This window comes from Gasterosteus aculeatus, chromosome 16, assembly GCF_964276395.1.
Source record: "Gasterosteus aculeatus chromosome 16, fGasAcu3.hap1.1, whole genome shotgun sequence".
Lineage (NCBI taxonomy): Eukaryota > Metazoa > Chordata > Actinopteri > Perciformes > Gasterosteidae > Gasterosteus > Gasterosteus aculeatus.
The window spans coordinates 14,775,869-14,797,641 of NC_135704.1; the positions used below are offsets into that span (position 1 = coordinate 14,775,869).

A 21,773-nucleotide genomic window follows, 5' to 3' on the forward strand; every position below is an offset into this window, starting at 1 on the left:
TGGGAGAAGAGGGCAGGAGGTGTTAATGGAATCCACGTTTCCTGTGGATAAGTCCTCGGAATCGGCTTGGCTGGACGTAGGCTGTGCAATCATTGAATGTTATAGGAGAGCAAAACCCCAAGCTGTTTCTCTTGGATTGCACTCTTGTCTTTGCTGTCAGAATGTGACAACGCCAGTGACTAAATCACGACTGTAAGCCTTGCAGTTTAATGTATAATTCAGAACCAACAGCCACGCTTTTGCTAATACGATGCATAAGTGACGTTGCCCCCCCGCCCCCCCCCCCCCCCCCCACTCCCCTGCAGCTGCAGAAAATCTAAATTTGGGACACATAGTAATCCTTTTTTTATATGCACAGAAACTCTCTGAGATTTCTCTGCTGAGATAAGACGGAACAGGAGTCTCTATCTTTGGCACACCTCTGCGACGCAAAAATAGCTGCAATGCATCATGTGAAAGAAATATAATCTTAAGAATGTCGATGTATGAGGTGTCTGATTGTACTGTGTTTTGCTATCAGGTATTTATATCAGTCTCTTATTTTTTTTTCCTCCCTCCCCCCTACCCCCACCTCAGACCCTATAGGCTGACTCTTGTGCCAACCTCTGTGGGAACATCAGTGGGTGCAGGGTACTTGACAGAGCCGGTGCCAGGGAGTTAATACCACTCAGTGCTACTGGAGGTGTGACACAGTCCCAGCCCTCTGCACACTGATTCACACAGGAGTAAGCCACTGCATGATGCTTCAGGCGTAAGGTCTGGCACGGCTGATTTACTGTCCCTGTCAGACTTAACATCTTTGGAGGCCTCCTCTTGCCCTGCTCCCGTCTTCTGTGGAAGAACTCGTGAAAAATATCCTCCACTGCACCAAGCGGATCGCCTAAAGGGATGACTGGCAGTCAGCTCGCTCAGGTAATTGCAAATCATGGCGTAATTATATATCATGTATTTACGTATAATTGCAGTTTGGCAGCTTTAACGAAAATGTAGTAATTTCTGTTTCATTTTAAGGGTCAGGTACTCATTCACCAGCGTTCTGTACCAACCATTGTTCATTTTGTCAATGGAAACCGTAACTGCTTCTGCTTCTGATTGGTAAACACTAATGATCATAATATATCTTTATCAGAGGGTGATTCAGCCACTTGAACTTTGGCTCCGATGTTAATCTTGCATTTGGTAACGTACCATCTCTATCAGTTGTTACCCCTATTTGGATCAAACTTATTCATTCTCATGTGCAATCTACTAAAAAAATTGGACAAGACGCAGCAAATAATAACAGTGAGAACAAATTGCAAAGAATTCACCGTATTTCAGTGAACATGTTGGTGAATCCGCTTCTGAGGGATTCGCTGCTCTGCAGCGCCGCCACAGACTGCGGTGATGCTCGGTTCTGTTTAAACGGCCCGAGTTTGGAAATCCTCACCGGATTAACTTGAGGTGATCGGCCTGCCATGTTAACGCAGATCAGAGTGACTCGGACTCGAGTACACGGGGGCCGCAACTGTGTCCAACGGCAGTTGTCGGCAGAGGCAAACTCGTCGAACTGGGAAGCTTCTGCGTGCAAATCAGTAAAACTGTGCAGATGTGATCTGAATGTTCTTGCAAAAGAGACCTTGCTCTGTGAGACTACCCTGAATAGGTAAAGGCTTAACCAAAAATGGTTTATAAAGTGAAGCTGAGGATAAGTTAAAAAAAAAAGAAAAATGCTTGAGAATCCTTTTATTTGTTGACTGAAACGGAAGGCATTTAGCCGCGTCCTCGGACAACAACCTTCCACAAGTCTTCAAAGCCCTGGATTACATGGTAGGACTGACATGACAGGCGTGGTTTTCTTCATGTCCGTTTAAAAAAACAATCCTTCTACTGTAGCTGTGCATCACAAGTAAGGTGGAACTGTGAAAAACCTGCAATTGGCCCACAAATACCTTACAATTTGCTTCGCTATGTGGTGGGCAAACTGCTTCCAGCTCTGGCAGTGATCATCTGCATTGGTGGTAAATTGTGAGGTGCACATTCGCCCAAGATGGATGTAATTCCTGAGATACTGGGCTGTACGCTGGTTTTCGGCTCCTGTCCAATCAGCCGTGCCAGTTTGGACGAACCTTTTTTGGAACGGCAAGTATGCAGTTTGTCTCAGAGCTGTCATTGTTTGTTCTGCCAACAAAATGCAAGAGTTACAGTTCTGAATAGAATAATATTAACTGTCAGAGGGATTGTTTCAGTGCTTTCATGGTCATTCCTTTCAATGAAAACACCTGCAACATCTGCTGCTTTTTGAGGTGAAAATTCCCAAACCCTATCAAAACCGTTTACATGCAAAAAAACAACAGTGTTTAACTAAATGGAGCATGCTGGATGCAGCACACAGACGAGAGGAGCACAGGTACATGGGCAGGAGATTTAAGCAAAGGGTGTATATAGAATGAGCTGGTTGGCTGCAGGAGCATGTAGAGAAATCGGGAAGAGTTTGGCATCTCTGGAGAACATAATGGGTTCAAACGCCTTTTGTTTCCACTCTGGGCAGAACTGGCCGTTTGGCTTTATTTAAAAAGAGGCTGCCGGATCACATGGTGATTGTTCAGAGCCCTGGCATGGAAAATGAGCTCGTGCCATTCATTCGGAAAGATCTAATCAAACATTAATTATTGTGACCACCTGTGAAAGAGAGGGCTGTGAAGTGTTCTTCATCTGTTCCCTCATGGCAGCTGCAGGGTGCTTACTCCATGAATCCGGCAAGTGAGTCCCAAACAAGGACCACAAGAGACGGAGAGGCAGATTGCATTCCATCAGATCACGGAGTATCTGCTAGCATGCACAGCAGCATCCGGGCCACACTGCCGTTGCAAGGTTTCCTGTGACCACGGAGAGCCTGGCAAGGTTCCTTTGACCCAGATATTTAGCAGCTGACGCTTCTTTTTTTAAATTTTCCAGATAGCCTGTATTCCCAGTCCCAAAGACGAGTCTGAGCTGTATGAATACGATTGCCACAAGGTCATTCAATTGGAGGGAAATTGAAGATTTTGTAATATGTAACCCTTTGATAATCTCCAATGTCTTTTCTTTGAAAAACAATAGCCGGCGGCCTTGATATCACGCTTGTTCCCACTGCTTGTTTTTTGTTCCATGACCGTGTTTCCCAATCAGTTGCGACACATTGCTCCGGCCTATGCAGAGTGCTGCTTGTCCCATGAATAGTGGAATTAGAACGGCTGCAGGGAGGACAGAGTCCGGGTGCAGTCAGGTGCGTCTTCCAGAGCAGTGCAGCCCAAGAGGCTGGCTGGTAATCAGCAACACAGGCTTCTAATAGGCACGCGGCTGTGTAAGTGCCAGACAACTGCTCATTCATCCAGACAGAACATATTCTCTGGTCATCCCAACATGTGAGGCGAAAGCTTCTTTAATAAAACAAGAGAAACGGTTGGATTCATTATATTTAAAGTGGAGAGAACAAGCAACCCAGAAACTATTCTTTGGGTAAATTGAATTCCAAGTTGAGATAAAGTCTGCCGAAAGGCCAAAGAACTTAAGACGCGATGTTTGAACTCAACTAACTGGGTCAACCTCAATACTCAGTCGACAGTTGTGTAACCTATGGCCATCAAAGAGCAGAGGTACACATTTCTAAATCTATATATAATATATATAGTAAATATCCATCCATTCACTATATTTAACCGCTCATCCCGTTGAGGGTCACAGGAGACTCGATACGATCGGCTGGCCGAGGTATACAGTACATGCATACAGGTTCTACTATTTCTGGGTAATATAAACACAGTATACACTACCAGCACTTGCACATATATATATATATATATATATATATATATATATATATATATATATATATATATATATATATATAATGTATTACATTAGGTTGATGATTTAAGTTCCTTTCGTGAGAATGTTTTGAAATGTAAACCAAGGCCATATTTTCTTACACATGTCAACTTTAAAAGCCCCTTTGAAACAAAGAAATGGCCACACTTTTGACTGTAGAATAACACATCAAACATAAAATTGGATAGTCCATCAAAAACGGAGCATCTGGCAGCCCATTTCTGGGCTCCAAGCCATCACCACCCAGCAATTATTTTCCATTAAAAACATTTTGCCCCGACCAAAACCCAGCTTAAGCAGGAAATTCCAAATCTAATTTCCCTCAATGAAATCAAGCAAGAAATAATCAAGCATCCAGCATTTTCACAGACCCACCATGTGTAAATAATCTGGAATCTAACGTGCCTGCCACCTCTCAGTAGTTAATCTACCATCAGATACACTCTGTGATACGTATTATGAAGGGAATTGTACAGCCAGGTTGTTGCAGTGATCTGAAACATGAAACTGAAAACAGATTTTTATGCTAAACTTTATAATCACATTCAGGAAAAACGTTTGATTAGAAAAATACCAAAATTGCTAATAATATTATTTTAAAAACAGCAGCAAACTCGCTAAAACACAACAAATATACCGTAAAGAATATCCTGACAAAACATTTGAATATTTGGCAAATGTTTCTTCCCACCTGTGAAAAAAAACAATGAGCGATTCTTCAAGATGATTCTGGCAAACCCTCGTTTTCCACATGCTCTTAAACCAGGGGCACGACAGGGAAAACGGTTTGGATCAAACTGAAAATATGAATCACCAGATTTGTTTATTTGCTTCTCTGTCGCCATTCAGGGCTTTCATACAACACAATTCGTGGCCTAGTGAATCCAGGAATAATCCCAAACCCTCCTAGGACATGAATCCCAGTAGCAGTAGATAGGAATAAATGAGCTGCATTAAAAAGGTACTAATACCCCATATTACTCCCGGCTTTGCCTCCCCTTCCTTCAATACATTTGTCCACTTCTACCTTGGGAGGCTGCGATTGTCGTGCATTTCTGACTAATTATGTTTGGTTTATGTGGGAGGAAAAGGCCTGTATGGCACCACCCGTATGCTGCATAACACCCCTGGTTCTGCCCGGAACCGTTCACTCACTCCTTACTCTCTATCCACTATAAAGGGAGACCTTTTATATAGCACTATAATATGAGCTCATAAACAAAATAACAAAAACATTCTGGACAACTAAATCGTCCCAGCTCACCTTTTGCTTGTTGGTCCATCCATAATAGATACTGACCTGGATTTTAAGCTATTTCATTGAGGATAAACATCCAGGTTCTACCCGGTAGACAATGAGGCAGCGTAGACTATGTCAAAAACTTTTATTGTAAAAGGTCAACTCGGAAGGCATGAAGGAGTATGCACTGCTATTGCGAAGGCGGAGTTAGTGCATTTTTAGCATTTTATAGCCCCATTTTATAGTGCCCTCTGAAAATGAAACTGAAAGTCCATTTCTGGGTTATTTCAAGCCGGAGACCTCAGAATATCCAACACCTCCTTCACATTTTTTCCCCATTTTAAAGCGCTCACACACCATTTGTGTGGGTGACCTACTGATGAATTCCGTGTTCTTCCCACAGGAGTAAGAGAGGAAGCAATGGGCTGGACTATGACTCTAAAAGATGACTTTGGGTTCATTGCCTGGACGCGGAAAGCTGGGAGCTCCCTCAGCCTCTTCGTCCTCTTGTCTCTCTTTTCCATCTCACTCCAGTCAGACATTGTGTTTCCAAAGGACCATCATTTCTCTTGGAAAGCAGGTAAAACGTTTTAAGTCTTCTCGTTCACGTTGAATGCTTCAATCAATACCCTTTTGTGGTCAATTCTAATTCCACACAGTGAGTTTTATAACAACACTGTACAGACATGTACATATCAGCAGCAGACCTTCAATACATTATGTTTATTGGACAACGATGCACCCAGGAATGCAAGGTAATCTTCCTTCTTCTGCCACACATTGATCGGCAGCATTAATCCGGTCACCGCTGGACATCATCGAGGGAGAGAACTTTTGCGTTTTCTCACGGAATTGCTGACAAGCAGCAGGGCTTTGACTTTTACCACAAATATGTGTGTGCTGTGGTTACATCAATGACGCATTGATACGCAGTAAACATCCATGTCATGGTAAACTCTTCAGTGGATTAAGGGCCCCCCGGTCCTGTCTGATTGATATATGCACGGATTTACCTTTTCAGTATTTTGTGAGAGGATCTCGTATGGACAACTTCGGTGAAAGCTGAAGTTTTCCATCCCTTTCTTATCAAGAACCTTTCAGGTAATATCACGATTCAACCGGTCGACGAATTTAATTATGAAATGCATTTCCTAAGCAGCTTAAGGAGCTAAACTTGTCCTTCCCACACAAATGCACCACTTGCAGTGCAATTAGCACATTTCTATTTCTCACTCTGTCGTTGGGAAATGACACTACCCAAGTGATAAAGACTATGATTAATTTCTCTTGAAAAGGCGTGTGCTCAGAAAGGAAGGTAACCGGGACACAAGTGAGGCTTTAACACCCTCGCCGGGCTAAGGCGGCTTATCAGTTGTTGCTTGGGTTGACGTTAAAATTAAAACCACTCTTCTAACGAGAAAGGAAATCTCAAACTTAACATGCGCTCACCTAAGAATACGCTGCCTCCGAGGGACTGTTGCGCGGCGCTTTGAAGCGAAGAGGCGGTTTGAAGAATAAAACGTGTTGTGTTACAGAAGGAGGACGTATTTGGTATAGTTTGCTTTAAATGAGGGCAGATTCCTCGAGGCCACATGTTCTCACATTCGCCGACCCTGCAGCTGCTGCAGGCTTCACATCACAACTCTGAGTCATACCTTCGTCTTGGCGAATATCGATTTTGATTTTGAAAGCCTCCCCATCTTCACCGTGGACCGCGATGTTTCAGAATGCTCCATTTGGCCGACGAGCTCGCTCGTGATTTTGGACTTGTGGGTGTGGAGACGATGTGCTTTAAATTATGCACAGCCACCCTATTGTGCGTTAGCTGTGTCTATCTAGGCCAGCAGCATTGTGAGGTAATCTTTTGTGTGAGCCGGTTCCCAGAGCTGTGGCTAAGCTGGGAGTCTTCGGCTCAGAGAGAGAGAGAGAGACGTTTAAGGTTGACCTTCATCGGTGTCCTGGAGACCAGAATGGAGCAATAAAACTCTGCGGCTAATGATGACTATTATTTAAGCCTTTAAAGTGACTGTTTGAAAGAATTAACAAAGCACACACGGCCTTTTTGAACAGCAGGATACACGTTCACCACTATCTGACAATCCACTGAAAAGCTGTTTTAAATTCAACGACAGGCAGCGATTCGGTTTCTGTACATTTCACGTATTAGAATATGTGAGAGCGTACGAGGCTTCAGGAGGTATGGGATATGAAACGGGGGCTGAATGCATCCTTTACAGATCCGCTCACAACACAGTCGACGGGGCGCGGCGCGATTAGCATTGTTCTCCGCCTGTTGTGTCTCCCAGCATTAGTGTTGCTGCACTGCTGCAGATTGAATCAAACTAGTAAAGTTTGTGTTGTGCAGGTTTGGCCTGTCGAATTTAGTTTGGGAAATTCCAGGGATATGCGGCGCATGAGAGCGCTTATATCGCCCAAAACAGAGCGTCGAAATTGGATTTGCCTTTAAACACAACAGCAAGACGACGCGCTCATCCCGCGTCAGCTTTAGTCGAGTGAAGAAGTGAGGTCCTCTCTGAGGTTTTCATGTGGCATCTTTAAAGTTCATGTACGTTTTATGTAAGAAGTCTTTATAAATAGTTTGTGTTCTTTACAGCTCGGATTAACAAAGAGGAAAACACATCCCCAGGTGAGGCGGTGTCGTGGATCAAAGCCTCTTTCTTTGTCAAAGTACTTTATTTCTTTGACTAGAGAATCCCAAACATTCAGTATGGCAAGGTACCTTTATCTCTGGGGGCAAAAACAAAATGATATTCCAAAATCCTTTTTAATGAAACATTTGATACTGTTCATAGTAGTTAGACGGCAGTGATGCGTTTGTATTTGTTCAGCGACTGTGTACATAACATCTCCATTCTGTGCTACGAAAATTAAATCGTAAGCGTCGTTGGGATGAATCCTGCCAGAATGAATGATTAAGCTCTTCTCTCTAATTACGTGGGAACTTTCCCCTGTAGGAATCAGCATCAGTGGCAATGATTTTTGTAAAAGATTGAGAAATCAATAAAGGCTTTCCTTAATGAGGGGGATCACCCTCCTGTCCCGCTGGCTGATTCCAGATCAGTTGACGGGCCTGAAGCTGTAGGACCCGGTCTTACCCAGGGCTCCCGTGATGGGGAAGGAGAGAATACACTGTGCTGCTGCATGTGGAGTCGTGCAGACAGGCAACATTTACATTTCATTTCAGGGTCTGAGTGAACTTACTCGCAATTTCACCACTGTGTTGCGTCATCAAAGCTGAAGCCAAACATCGCCGTTGCACCGAGCTTCTGTTGTCTCAGCGCCGAACAGAGACGGTGTGCAAGGATCCAGTCGTCCAGAATTTCACATTCAACCAAATTGCACTGAATAATTTAGAAATTATTATTATTATTTTTTTTTTCTTGCTTTAGTGACAAAGAAAGAAAACGCCACATTTGTCAAATGCGTGTTGTAGTCAGTGAGCATCGCCAGATAAGCTGATGGACAGTATCTAGTTCCCTTTCTGGCAACTTCTTGCAGGAAATAAAAATGCTGTCAGTGCGATTTTAATTGTTTTGTGAAAGGAGTCAAAGCTTTTTTTTTTTTTTTTTCCTGAAGGTTGCTGGAGATTTTAAATTCAACAACAGAGAATACACAAACAAATGATGAAGCCCCTGTGACCAGCGACCGGAGCTCATCGGCTTTGAAGGGCGATACACACGTCGAGCCAAAACAGTGCGCCGACAAAACGTGGTCACTCATACGAACGTTCTAAGGGTTTCTGTTGGGACTGTTGACAGCCATTTGTCTATTTATGTGAATACATTTCTTTTGGTCTACTTCACTGTACTTGTCTATATTACCCAACAAATACTGTTCTTATACAGAGCTTTGACTTGGAAATGAGCCACTCAGTTCATTAACAAACCCGTCCTTCTCTCTATTTCATACTCCTCCACGCCCAGTTAGGTATTTTCACCGCTCAAACGCTTCTCTTATTATTTTCTTCTTTCTTTTTCTCTCTTCGTTTCCTTCATCGTCTTGAAAATAATACACAATGCAGTTTCAATGTATGTGAGTTTTCAGTAATCTTCCCGCTGACTGGTAAAAACACTCTGTTTCTCTATTTCAGCAAATAATCCCCTTCAACAAATCAGTCCAATCTATAGTCATGATCATCTGCAATATGAGTCCACAACTAACTGCTCCACATTCCCACACGTGTGTGTTTCTGAGGTCTGTTTGCTCGCTTCTGTCCCTTTATATTGACCGATTAGTTAATTAGTTAATGATTTAATTAATAAGTGAATCTATGACTACAGTGCTACATCGAGCTTCAAAAGTGGACAATTAACACATGTTTTCTTTTTTTGGAATATGAATTCTCAAGCACTTAACTGCGCCTTTTTAACGTCTGAAAGTGGTGTGGTGGACATAAATCACCTCTAGCCTTTAAACTTCTCCTTTCTGCCCATGTTGATACAGTGTAACAGGGTTTTTATTCAGTCATTCATCATTCATTTAGCACTATTTCATTTGTTTTTTAATAAAATGAATGAGCACCCGGATGGAAAACGTAATGTGTGGAAGCTGGCATGTTTATTAACTACTTGGAAGTTGCATTCCCCGGAGTCCTTTTTTTTATTTTAATGTAATCACAAAGGTGACGGGCTACCAGGTGATTTGTCCCGTGGGCTCTGCAGTTGTCAGCATTTTGACACCAGCTGTGTATCAAAAGTGCGATTTCTCCTGCTGCTGCTGCATACGGGAGAGCATTGTAACGTAAATAAGCAATGATTCACACACAGGGCAGAAAACTGCTGCAGCTGCACTGCTGTGTGTCCTCCAAAACATTAGTGATGTCACAGCAACGCGTGGCGAGCGTTAAGCAAACAAATTAACGACATATCTAATAGCCAGTTAGCTGCCCTCATCAAAGAGTCACCCGGATTTCTTTTAAATAGACCAAAACCAACGTCTTAAATGTGAGTACATTGATAACACTTTCATCCATCGTTGCACACAACTATTCGGGTGACACAAAAGTGGATTTTGAATACTTTGTAAAGCTCTCAGGATATTTTTCTTCTTCTCGTCGTACACTATCAATTATACAGCGCTCCATTATAATAAGGTAAATACCTCATTAAAATTTCAAAAAAAGTGCTTTGTAATCTGCCTCCGCGCACGTCGCCGCCGGATACGGTGAATCTGCTTCACCACCTAAACCTGATTAGGATCAAGGTGAATAGAATTTAAAAGTAGACTATTGATCTGAGGAGGAAAGATGTTGCTCCAATCACACATTCCACATCGCACGCTTTTACACATCAACTCGCAACTTCCTTTGGTGCGTTGGGTTTAACATTGCCAGAAAGCACAATGAAAAATGAATTAGAAATGGATGTTCTGCTTTGTTTCACTTCCATTTGATCATTATTAAAAGCACCGTGTGTGTGTGTGTGTGTGTGTGTGAGAGCAAACCCCAGCAAACTCTCAGCAACCTTGACAATAGCTGACGTGTCTCTTCAAAAGCTCTTCACATTGATTATTCAATTGAGATCTCATTTTGAACTCTTGTCTGTCCTTCTGACTGGCGGGGAACTGATTGAGGGTGTCATAAAAGCTGGAGATTTGTCTCATAAAGGCCACGAGGCACGAGATTGCCAGCAGTCAGATCCTTAATCCCATGGGAATATTCTCGCGGAGGAGTAAGCTTTCCGAGTGACTTTCCCCTCAGAAGTCCCCTTCAAAGCGGCGCGGGGCTTTCACATCACCCTCATTCAAAACCTTCCAATTCATGGTCAAATCTCCCCGCAGTTACAGTTTTCTATTTTTCAGGCCTGAATGAGGAATAGCGAAAGACACACGGCCATGACTAAGTAATTATCGAGAGCTCCGTGGCTACTGGGAGAGAAGGGCATCTCTTTACCGAATGACTCCTGCGGGGTTCAATTGATACTGATATAAGAAGGCAGGACCAGACTCGGAACCTCCATGTTGTCATGATTTACCAATCACATTAAATATTTTTAACGCTGGGCGGGACCCAATCAGCAAACCGGGTCAAATTAGGCCGCTGCTCCCGATGGCCAGTCCGGACTTTGAAGCCGTTTCTTGAGCAGCCGATCATCAAAGCTCCAAAGGTTTCTTTGATATATCACCCTCAGATTTAATGAGATAAATGAAGATTTAGAGCCTTTCTCTACTTACATGCATAAGCAAATGAGACACAGATGCACTATAGCGTCTAGCTCTGTGTGCATCGCCCATCCACTCAGCTGAGTGAACATAGGATAATTCTGCCCAATAAGTTGAACCAAAACTCCACCAGAGTAGCTATTTCAAAGGAATTTTAGAAATACAGCTGTACGTCTCAAACGAAGAAAAAAAAAGAAGTCACGAAACGGCGATTTGATGAGTCCACAGTTTTGCTTCCTTTAATGCAAATGAGATGAAACCTGCTGACACGAGCTTCTCCGGTTGGGCTGCTGCAGACTGGCCCAGGTGCAAAGATTCAGGTGAATCAGCAGCGAGCGGAAGCCATGCAAGGAGCGCGTCCTGTTCTTTGATACCTAGATGGAAAACGGCTTACGTGAATAACCTTGTAGTTTGAGGGTTATTGGTGTCCGTGTGAAGGGTGTGAAAAGTTATTTTGTCCGCTGCTTGGAATGAACGGCCAAGCAGCCGAACATCAGCACTGTGACTCTATCGTTCAGTTACTCGGTACTGTCGTTTTTTTTAATATGACGCTCTGTAAATTCTCTCCAGTGGGCGAGCTTCATTGTTATTCCAGTTCATTATTAAAAAAAAAAAAAAGCCTATTGGCTGCTTTAACAAAACATGACACGCCTGTTGTAATTACAATGGTTTTTAATGCGATGAGACAAAAACTGTGAGCCTGAAGGTTCTAACCCAGACTCCGCCAGTGGGAGTCTGTGGAGAAGCTGCAATGTGTACGAATCGAGCTGAAATGCTAAATGCAAGAAAATGAAACTGAATAAAACGTGTTCATCTTCGCGTTGTTTTCTTTTGAGAAGCAGCTTGCTACACCGCAACCGCTTCTCCGTCCTGTCGCACAGCCGCGGATAAATAGGTCAATTGATGAGATTTCTCATTCCACTCCATTTTTTATTTTTTGACTACGTCCTCCATTGTTTAACAATTAATGGCATGCTATTTGGTTTCCTGAGTTGAATGCATCACTTAAATGATCTCCCCAGAAACAGAAGATTGGGACTCACTGGCAGAAGTAAGAGGGAAATGGTAATAATGTTCTGTGTGGTTGAACAGCGGTCTCTGCAGAGACCTGTTAAAATAGCCTTCTCTGTTTACTGCGTGTTTGACCCAGTGGGGAACACACTGGGGAGACGAAGCGAGGTGAAGCCAAATGGATTTTTACCTGGAGAAAAATATATGAGTCATTCTGTGATTGCAGAGCACTGTCTATCAAGATTGCTTGTTTTATTCTACCCTTTGATCAAAATGCTGGGCTGAAAAAGACTCGTCAGAGCAGTGGATGTGCGAGGGAAGATGACACATGGGGAAGGGATTGCAGGGGTGTTATCCCGCCAGTAGTCAATGCAAAATATACCTTTTTTAAATTAAGATGCCTCTCATTAAAAAAGTAAGAAAATATAGGATTAAAAAACATATTTATACTTGATCTGGACACTGCTCGCGATCTGAATGATTTAACCTCTGAAAAAACAGTTGAGAATCAATCCACGACCCTAGAAATGAGATTGTCATCGTGAAGAGAAGTATTAAACCTGGATTCTAGCGTGGCTAATATGGAGTTTGGTGGCTATAATTCCCATCATACACTCAACATGTCTGAATTTGATTCCTACATGAATAGTTGGGACTTCTCTTATGCACACGGATTGATGGTAGATATACAAAGTGGTCATAAAACTGCCGCACTTTTAGTGACGCCCACGTCTATGACGCATTATAGATGCACATTTACTCTGTTACAATACGTTAGAATGGGCTTATAGTGTTGTGTAATCACCGCTATAAGCACCAATCACAATGCTCATAATAAGATTATGAAGCACAAAGACTTCAGGTGTCATGTGATCGTAGTAATTCATATTTATCTACATTTTGTAATCAATGTTATGTCTTACTGTACGTGGTCATTTGGCGCTTCATATAATCAATTTTACAGTTCCCGCAAAGATTTAATATTTCACTTCTTTAAGCAAACGATGACCACTACAAGCCCTTTACAATCTCATGCAAATTCAAATGTATCATGTAAAGATTGTAGTGTATTACAGCTTTGGTAACTATAATAACCACATGATCCCTGCCAACATTCTCAGGTGAGCGGCCAGGACTTCTGAAGTATTATGGCACTCGACCTCACAATACTCGTAAAGCGCTCCATGTGTTATGATTGTTGTAGAAAGTAATATGGATATTTATGAGTGTTTCTAAGTGAAAAGATACCGTGCTATGGCACATATTATTATGCGTTTTAAGGACACGGTTGCATTATTGAAATAGGCGTCATATTATTTGCTAGGTATCGCCTTTGGGTGAGCAGCTGAATGACCCCTTGTTGAGAGCAGCGGGAGGGCTGGACCAACCTGTTTGCATGAATCCACACAGCAAAGCAATTTAATTGGTGCCTTTCAAACTCTTTTTTTGTTTAGCTGGCTCTGTGGCTTTTTTCTTTTTTGCCATTGACTTCTTAAGCACACTGTGGGCCTCACAGTTTGACATTTTCCGCTTTGCTTATTTGGGGAGGAAATGGGCAAAATGTATGAATTCCACAGGATTTAAAAAAGAGATATATCCTTTTGCAATTTAAATGATCATTTCCAGGCAAAACAACCCTTCTACACTATAGTGATTACTTATAGAAGAAAGGACAGACCGCTGGATAAAAGAAGCCTGTATGGAGAAGTGTGATGATTGGCAGAAAACTAAGCCAGGTTGTCGAAAAAGTAGTCGAATTTGGTTCCAATGGTTTTGACACAAATACCTACAGCCAATGGGAAATGAAATGTAAGGGCCGTGTTATTAGCCACGTTAAAAACAAGCATTTTTAACAATATTGTAGATGTTTTGTATTTAACGTTCAAATAATAGTATCTTAAAAACCCTCAACAATCCAGTCTCCCAGTAATTGCAATTGTGTTGAAATGTTAACAAATCGCAGATCTTTTGAAGTCTCCAAAGTCTTTAGCACAAACTGTTTCATAATTATTCATCTCGGCAAAGTGACTTTACACGAGCACTACCTCCCCAGTGCCTTCAAACACCGGGTCCTGTTGAAAAAAAGTACTGTTGAATTTCACAAACCTGCAGTTGAAATGTTAAACTTATATGGAAGTCAAGTGGGATTGCAGTTCACAGAGATTCAAATTAGGCGCTCGCAAAGTTGCATTTCAATAGGATGTAACTAGGGGAGGGAGCAGCAGTTTAATGATAAACTGACAGCGGTGGGAAAAGGGTGCTGGTGGGTTTCGCTGCAGGGTTGCTTTGGGGGCTTCCCTTGATCACGGATCATGCTCTCAGACGGGCTGATTCGGCAGCACAAGGCCTGAGCCGAAGAACTGCAGAAAGCAACTCGGCGACAAAGTCACGATATCCCAAAAAGCTTCCCGGTCGCTAATGGAGCCGGGCCTGGGAAGCGAGTCGAGGAAGAAGCTGGTAAGGTAGTAAAGCTGTTCGTCGGCTTCATGTGTCAGCTGAGTTAAGAATGTGAAAATCAGCCTGGTTACAGCTGCTTATTATACGTTAAAAACTCCTGTGATTCCTTTAGTCCTAAATGCAGTATTTTAACATACCACTTATGCCATTTTTAACTACGGGTTACTTAGTTACTCTGTGCACAAAAATATTTATTTTACATATGTGTGGAACATTAGGCCCATTTGCCCATAAGCTCTTGCATTTTTGTTGACCATAAATGGTCTAAAATATAATAATTACCAAACAGCGCTGACACATAAGCACTTATTTTTTGACTAATATAGACAGATCTACATTCCACACATTTGGTCTGACTAACCTTGAATGAACGTCAACTTTGTATGACATAAAAAAGTTATGTTCTAGATCCATAATTACATATATATATATATTTAGCAAACATTATTAAACCAAGACGATAACGTATGGAAGCAGTCAGCTCATCAAAGTCGATAGCTGACCAGCAGGGACTGAAGCTGTCAGACAGCTGATCTAACAAGCTGTATTTATCATGGCAGCAGAAATATAGCCTATATACACTACAGTCTAATTTGCCCGTCTCACATGAAATGATCCAGTGGAAAAAAATAGGCCTAGCAAGTTAAACAGTAAAGAGACTGTTTCAAAAGAGAACCACATTGTAAATAAGCATTATTGTTATTTTTAATCTAAATGCCTCCTTTTTTGTAGGTATTTATTTGGCACTTTACACAGTAGCTACTGGCTATCGTCCGAAATGATATTTGGCTTTTTCCTAAAGAATGCAATGCGGTCAAAGGAGTTTAGCCGTGAGCTTGCAGGATATTATTGTTGAGCAAACTTACAGCACGTAATTAATCTAAGTTGGATACGCCATGCATCATTTCATACCCCAAACGCCCAGCAGTTAATCATGAGGAAAGAAGCCAGGTGAACTTTTAATTAGGATTTGTGGAGTGATGTTTGATCTTTTATTACCTTTGCTGGCCTCTTTCTTTCTGTCCATATCAAACACAGTGACGCTCCCAACAGAAAGACATTTTTTAGACCACAAAGCTTCTACCAAGTAGACACCAAGAATCCAAACTATTGACTATCTCCTGATTTGTTGACTTGTTTTAGTTTTTTGCATTTAGACAAAACAACATTGGACCTTTGTGGCTTAAGATTCTCAGAATGCTTTCTTGTTAACTTTAATAATTCAAAAACACTCTGCTTTCTCTGCAGAAACTGATCAATATTCACAACTGCACTGTGTTTTTTCTATGGTGTAATGAGCTGACTGTAATGGTGAGTAACCTCAAATTCAATAGCATGTTCTTTTTAAGGTAAGCCACTGGGAAACGGCATCTGCAACCTCTAAATCTGAAAGGGATGTTTTTCATTTTTCATTATCTAACTGTGTGTGACTTATTATGAGTGGCAGATTTCCAACAGCAGACAGGTGGAATCTGTGGAAGGTTCCAATAGAAAAGCTCTCAAAAACATAATTGGCTCAAACTATGGGTTTCTTCTAATCTTTCACTCTGTAACTATTGTAATACTGTTCGATGTCAAATCGCTTGATTAATGTCTGAGAAGATATTTTTGAGTCATTTTCACTATATTTTGATGATATTAGCTCCACATATGCCATCGTTTTGTAACATTTGCAACTTTAAACTGGTTGGATCTGAGATTTTCTGAGAACCAGGCCAGGTGTCTTTAGTTTTCACTTCCATAATCAATGAATATGAGCACTATTACCAATACATCTTTTGGCCTATATGAGGCGTCCCTCCAGAACAGTGTAATTGCAGGTAATGCGTTGCGATTTCAAGCCGGGACGTGTAGCTGGGACATTATGGCGTGCCGAAGGGGTTCTGCCAGCAGGTATTTCCTCCAGCTGCTACAGCAATCACCTTGTGAGTCTGTGTGCGATTATTTATGTCTGTCTGTGGTCAGAATTTGTCACCGCGATAGCATCACAACTCTTCAAGATGCAGTCGTAAAAGTTTACAGGTGCGTAGCCGGCATCAAAATGAAGGATGAGTTCCGGGGTGACTGAGGAAAGACACCACAATTTCACGTGGCCGCTTTGGAATCCGTTGATGGATATTTTTTTTTTCACCGCGGCCCTTTTCTGCGTCTTTTGGATTCCCGTGGAGGGAAAGATCACGGGTTTTCTTCCCCAGTCTTCATCTGTATATTCTCTACCGTTTGCCCTGATCTGTGCACAGCGGGAGACCAAACGTTGACGTTATAAGCCCCGATTTCTTCAACACGTACCGTGTCAAAGGGGGCGTGTGATGACTGAATGTTGCCGCTGGCAGCGTCATGGCTGCAGCCAGATTTATGTTCACACAGCCGAGGTTGGATACGTCCAAGATGTGGATTTTGGGACTGTGCTTGATTTTGTTCACATCTGACAGATACAACCTTCCTTCGGGCCGTACCTGGTCACATTAAAAAGGACAAAGCGTAACCACAGTCATTTCAAATTTACACAAAGGTACAATTCAGAAGCGTCACACACGGCAGCATTGAATGTGAACGGACACGCAACCGTTTGTCAACTAAAACTGAATGCACAACCTTCATAAAATTTGAATTTACTGCATGACTATTTCATTTTATGTGTACCTAACAATCGTGGGTTAATATCATTAAAACTTCATGCATCTCGCCCACGCATCTCTTCGATGCTAACTAGCTGCCTTTTCTCATTTTGAATGCGTTAAAGAAACCAAGAAGACAATGGAGAGCTGTGAGAGAGTCAAAAGCTCAAGACACATCATATCGCTGTGACAGCTGCAGGATGGGGGCGGATAGCGAGGCTTGCATTTATCTAACACGCCTTGATTATAGTTTACATAATATTCACTTTTTTAGCTTTGAACTGAGTGTCAGACTGTTCCTTGTCACTGAGTTACTGAGGTTCCCTTATGGAAAGTTGCCTTGACACCTACAAACGCAATACTTCAAGGTTCAAGCTTACTTTTTCAGCTTTCCCATTTTAACCTGAACAGCAATGTTCAAATCTTCACGGTTGCAGATGCAGCATGTGTGTGCATATTTTTTAGGTTTAAATAATCCGCTTCTTACACAACTGTAGGGAATGTGAATGCTTTCAAAATACAGCCGACCCACATCAAGCTCTTTGCCTGAATTCCTCCGCTGGATTCTTACTCTGCCGCCTGTTAGGTTAGTTGGTCAATACAGATATCTCACTCAGGACACATACGGCGGATGGGGCACCTGACCTGAGCAACAGACCAGCCAAGGATAACAGCATTTTTCATGCGAATGACACACTCTGCCATATATTTCACATAGACTAGCACAGAAAGTCCTTCATTGTCTGAGGCAGCGTTCACCAGCGTTGTGCATCTATTTCAAGTTCGACAATATTTTCACCTACCAGCGTTTCGAGGTTTTGGGGGACAAATATGACCAAATAAAATGTTACTACTGTCATAAAAACAACTATAAAGTACATGAACACGGCGAGTCTCCGTCTCGTGGTAATGGGAGGCGATGACACCCAGAAGTGCGCTGCTTATGTTCCGTCTACTGCTTGGTGTCGTTGTGATTGCCGCAGCAAATGGAAGCAGCGTTTTCAGCGCTGATTGCCTTGTTTGGATCTCTGCTGAAATGTTCCTTTGAGCAAAACCTTGAGCTTTTGCTGACTTTGGCGTGAGGAAGGAAAAGCCTTCAGGAATCTCAGGTGGTTTCTGCTGTTGGCGTCATTTGATCGGGCAATGACGCCGGTACTGGTACCAGCTCGTTCTTCTTAATTTCGCCTCCCGCAAACTAACATTTAATGAGAAAGCAGCTGATTAATAACTGAGGGACAAAGGGAACAGAGGGAGGATAAGTGAAGTATTTAGACTCTGCAGGTTACACCCGCCAGGCCCCCCTGACTCGGGTAATCACTTCTTCTGTCAGAGAGACCCTATCTAGTGGTTCCCCATTTAATTAATCCTGAACTCGGATCCAAAGACATTTCATGGTTATTGTAAGGAAAGATCATTTATCTGGTTGAAGACCCCATGCAATGACAGTTGAAGACGCTAACAAAATGAACAACTTCAGAGCTGCCCGGGAGGGACACACAACTCCAGAAGCGTATCCCCCTGCTTTATTTAATTTTTTTGTTTGAGTATACTATCCATTAAAGGATGGAAGACTTTAGATTTGCCTCTTGGCGCATTCATTATGTGGAAGGCTACCAGCAAACAGTGCCGACAGTTCTAACAGTGCAAACTACAAAAGTGAAAGTGTTGACAATTGATTTTTTTTTCATATTTATACATATAGCCAACAATTTTTTTTGCAGTAATGTAAGTGTAAGTGTCATTATTAATATGAAAAAATACGTAGTGTCATTAACCATTTGGTTGAGTTTCCTTTACCTTACTTAAGTCTTTTTTGTATTGTCTAGATGTAACAATGTAACAGACGGCCAAATAAGAGCAAAACAGACGTGGGTCATTTTAAGCCACATTTTTGTTGTTGAGGCATATGAGCATTGCTTGTTTACATTGTTCTGCTAGATAAAAGCAGCACATTGGGAATTGTTGCACATTCTGAGAGCAGCTAGAGAAAAACCTCCGTGGCGTGTCACCTCTCAGCGTTCAAAAGAAATGTCATGTTCAAGCGTGAATGCTACCTTGTCCCACCTCACCTGAAACACTTGAGTGTTCCTCCTTGCAGTCCCTCAGTCTGACGTTCTTTCTCCTTTTTGTATCCAAACCTTTCAATGCATTTCTCCCTTTTTTTTTTTTTTTTGTCCCTTTTCAAACCTATCACTTCACCCACCCAGACTCGCCTGCATTATCATTCGTGGTTGTAATTTGTAAAGTGTTAAAGGCTTTGATGAAGTTCATGTGAAACTATTGTCGGGCGGAAATGAATAGAAAGGTGGGTTTTATTTTTTTTTTCTCTTCCTTTGGTGTTCAGTGGATAAAATATTAAAGTAAAGAAAGGGCCTTGCAGCAGTTACAGAAATCCCTACTAAAAACTTTGATATATATGTGTTGTGCTGCTTTATCGTATCTCCCATGACACAACACTGCTTTCCTCAGGTTGCTACCTGAAGACATGGCCATTAGTTCTGCCCCTATGTTTAAGAAAAAGAAATCCCAGTTCAGCTCAAGCCGCTGAGACAGACGAGTGAATGACATCCCATCCAATTAATTGTCACCTCTACGCAGGCTGGTGCAGGGACTTCAGGAGACCACATGAGGCAAGCAATTACACAGAAAAAGGATTCTGATCAGCGCAGATATAGCACACTTCTGCCCGGTCCCCGCTGTAGTCTTCATGTCTTAAAGTGATACTGACTGAAGTATATGTGCAACCATGATGATTCTCAGACAAACCTCCTGAAAGCAACATCTGCTTTTTGGATTAAATATCACGTGGAAAAAGTCCATCATTGATTTGAATCAAAGACGAAGGAGAACATGTAGGCAAGATCTTAATTAGTTAAAAATGAAACATAACATTTATTTTCAAACAATGTCGAGCATGGAAAATGACTTGCTGTGCTGATATTAAATGACACCATGTGAGTCACCACACCCCCTCCTATATCAGCAGGGGGCATGGTGACAGTAAGGTGTTATCATTGCAGAATTGACTGGCAAATCTGAAAAGTTGACACCAGATTTCCACAAAACCTTTTTTTTCTCGAGTGAACAGAAAGGAGCTTGCGTTTGCAACAGAACCCAATTTGAAACTCTCTGACAAAATGCTGATGAGGCCATGTTAGCATGTATTGAGGAGAAACCGAGACAAATATGACTCTCGCAATGATCCGGAAGGAGGATAATGTATATTAGATTATCCTTCATCCGTGCCTTTGCAGTCATATATACAGATAAAGCTTCCCAAGCTACCTGCTGAGGTTTCACCTCAGTCATAGATGTGCATTAGGTATATGGCTTAAGAACAAGTTTATGTTCATTTCTTGCAAAGTATAAATTAAAAATCTAAACAGAAATACATCAAAAAGTGGGGTTTTTGTTAATAATTCAATACTGCATTGATTGCAAACTTTTTCGAGCATTACAACAATTCTCTACGTCCTTTTAATCGACACAAATGAAGAGCCTTCATGCATTCATCATATTGCACACGGTGGTGGTAAATCACAATAATTCTGAGTGAGGTTTATCGATCAGCCATTAAGAAGTTAATGCCATTATTAATATGAACGCCTTGGTGACCTACAGCATTATCGAATTGAGTTAAATCCGCCCGGCGTCACGCCTCGTAGAGTGCGAGTCTGTTTCCTTGAACCGTCACGGATGAAATCCGGCTGCAGACTCTGGATCAGTCCCAGCCTGTGTGTGTCCGTCCGTTTATCATGCATAATATCTCTGACACCACAAATCAGATTTGCGTTGATGGAAGGAAGCCTTTTAAAAATGACATTTTTTTGAGTTAAAGGTGAGGGTTGTATTGATTTTATTTGGTTAGTTACTCATTGTTCAAAAAGGAATCACATTACTCAATGGGCACAACGTGTGCCATTAGCTATTCAAGTACTGTAGGTCTGGTACAAGTGGTGAAAGGCTGCATACTAAATCATAGCAAAAGCCCTTTGAGGCCATGTGTAGAGTATTGCAACCCCTGAGGTAGGTTATTCATCAGTGTGTGATATTAAAGTGTATTGGATGCTTTTCCTCGGGATAATGCAAGCCGCGGTGAGGATCTCATTACCAAGCCGAAACACAAATACTATAATGCATTCACTTATCGAGCATTTATGGTAATGTTTGATTAATATTCAAGCAGGAAGGTCAAACATCTCATAGTAGCTGTAGTAGTGTTCTTTTTATCATTACACAGATTTTGTTTTTAGCTGGAAGTGTTGAGAGTGTTTTTGTTAGTTAATTTGCTTGTGAATCGTCCCCCCGGTGTGATTTTCACAATCTATTCTCACATTTTGCTAATTTTCTTCCAACCTGCACCTCAAACACTTGGTCAAAGTGAGCTGATTCAGGACTCCTGGAGAAGGATTGACTGC

General features: G+C 41.9%; 1 protein-coding gene across 1 annotated transcript in view; it reads left to right on the forward strand.

Moving 5' to 3' along the window:
• thsd7ba (thrombospondin, type I, domain containing 7Ba) overlaps positions 1 to 21,773 on the forward strand; it is a 110,722-nt gene that overhangs the window by 22,208 nt on the left and 66,741 nt on the right. The window contains exons 2-3 of the mRNA XM_040201649.2: positions 577 to 912; positions 5,493 to 5,669. Of these exons, the coding sequence (XP_040057583.2) occupies positions 5,510 to 5,669 (160 nt within the window). The 5' untranslated portion in view covers positions 577 to 912; positions 5,493 to 5,509. The remainder of the gene's footprint in view (positions 1 to 576; positions 913 to 5,492; positions 5,670 to 21,773) is intronic.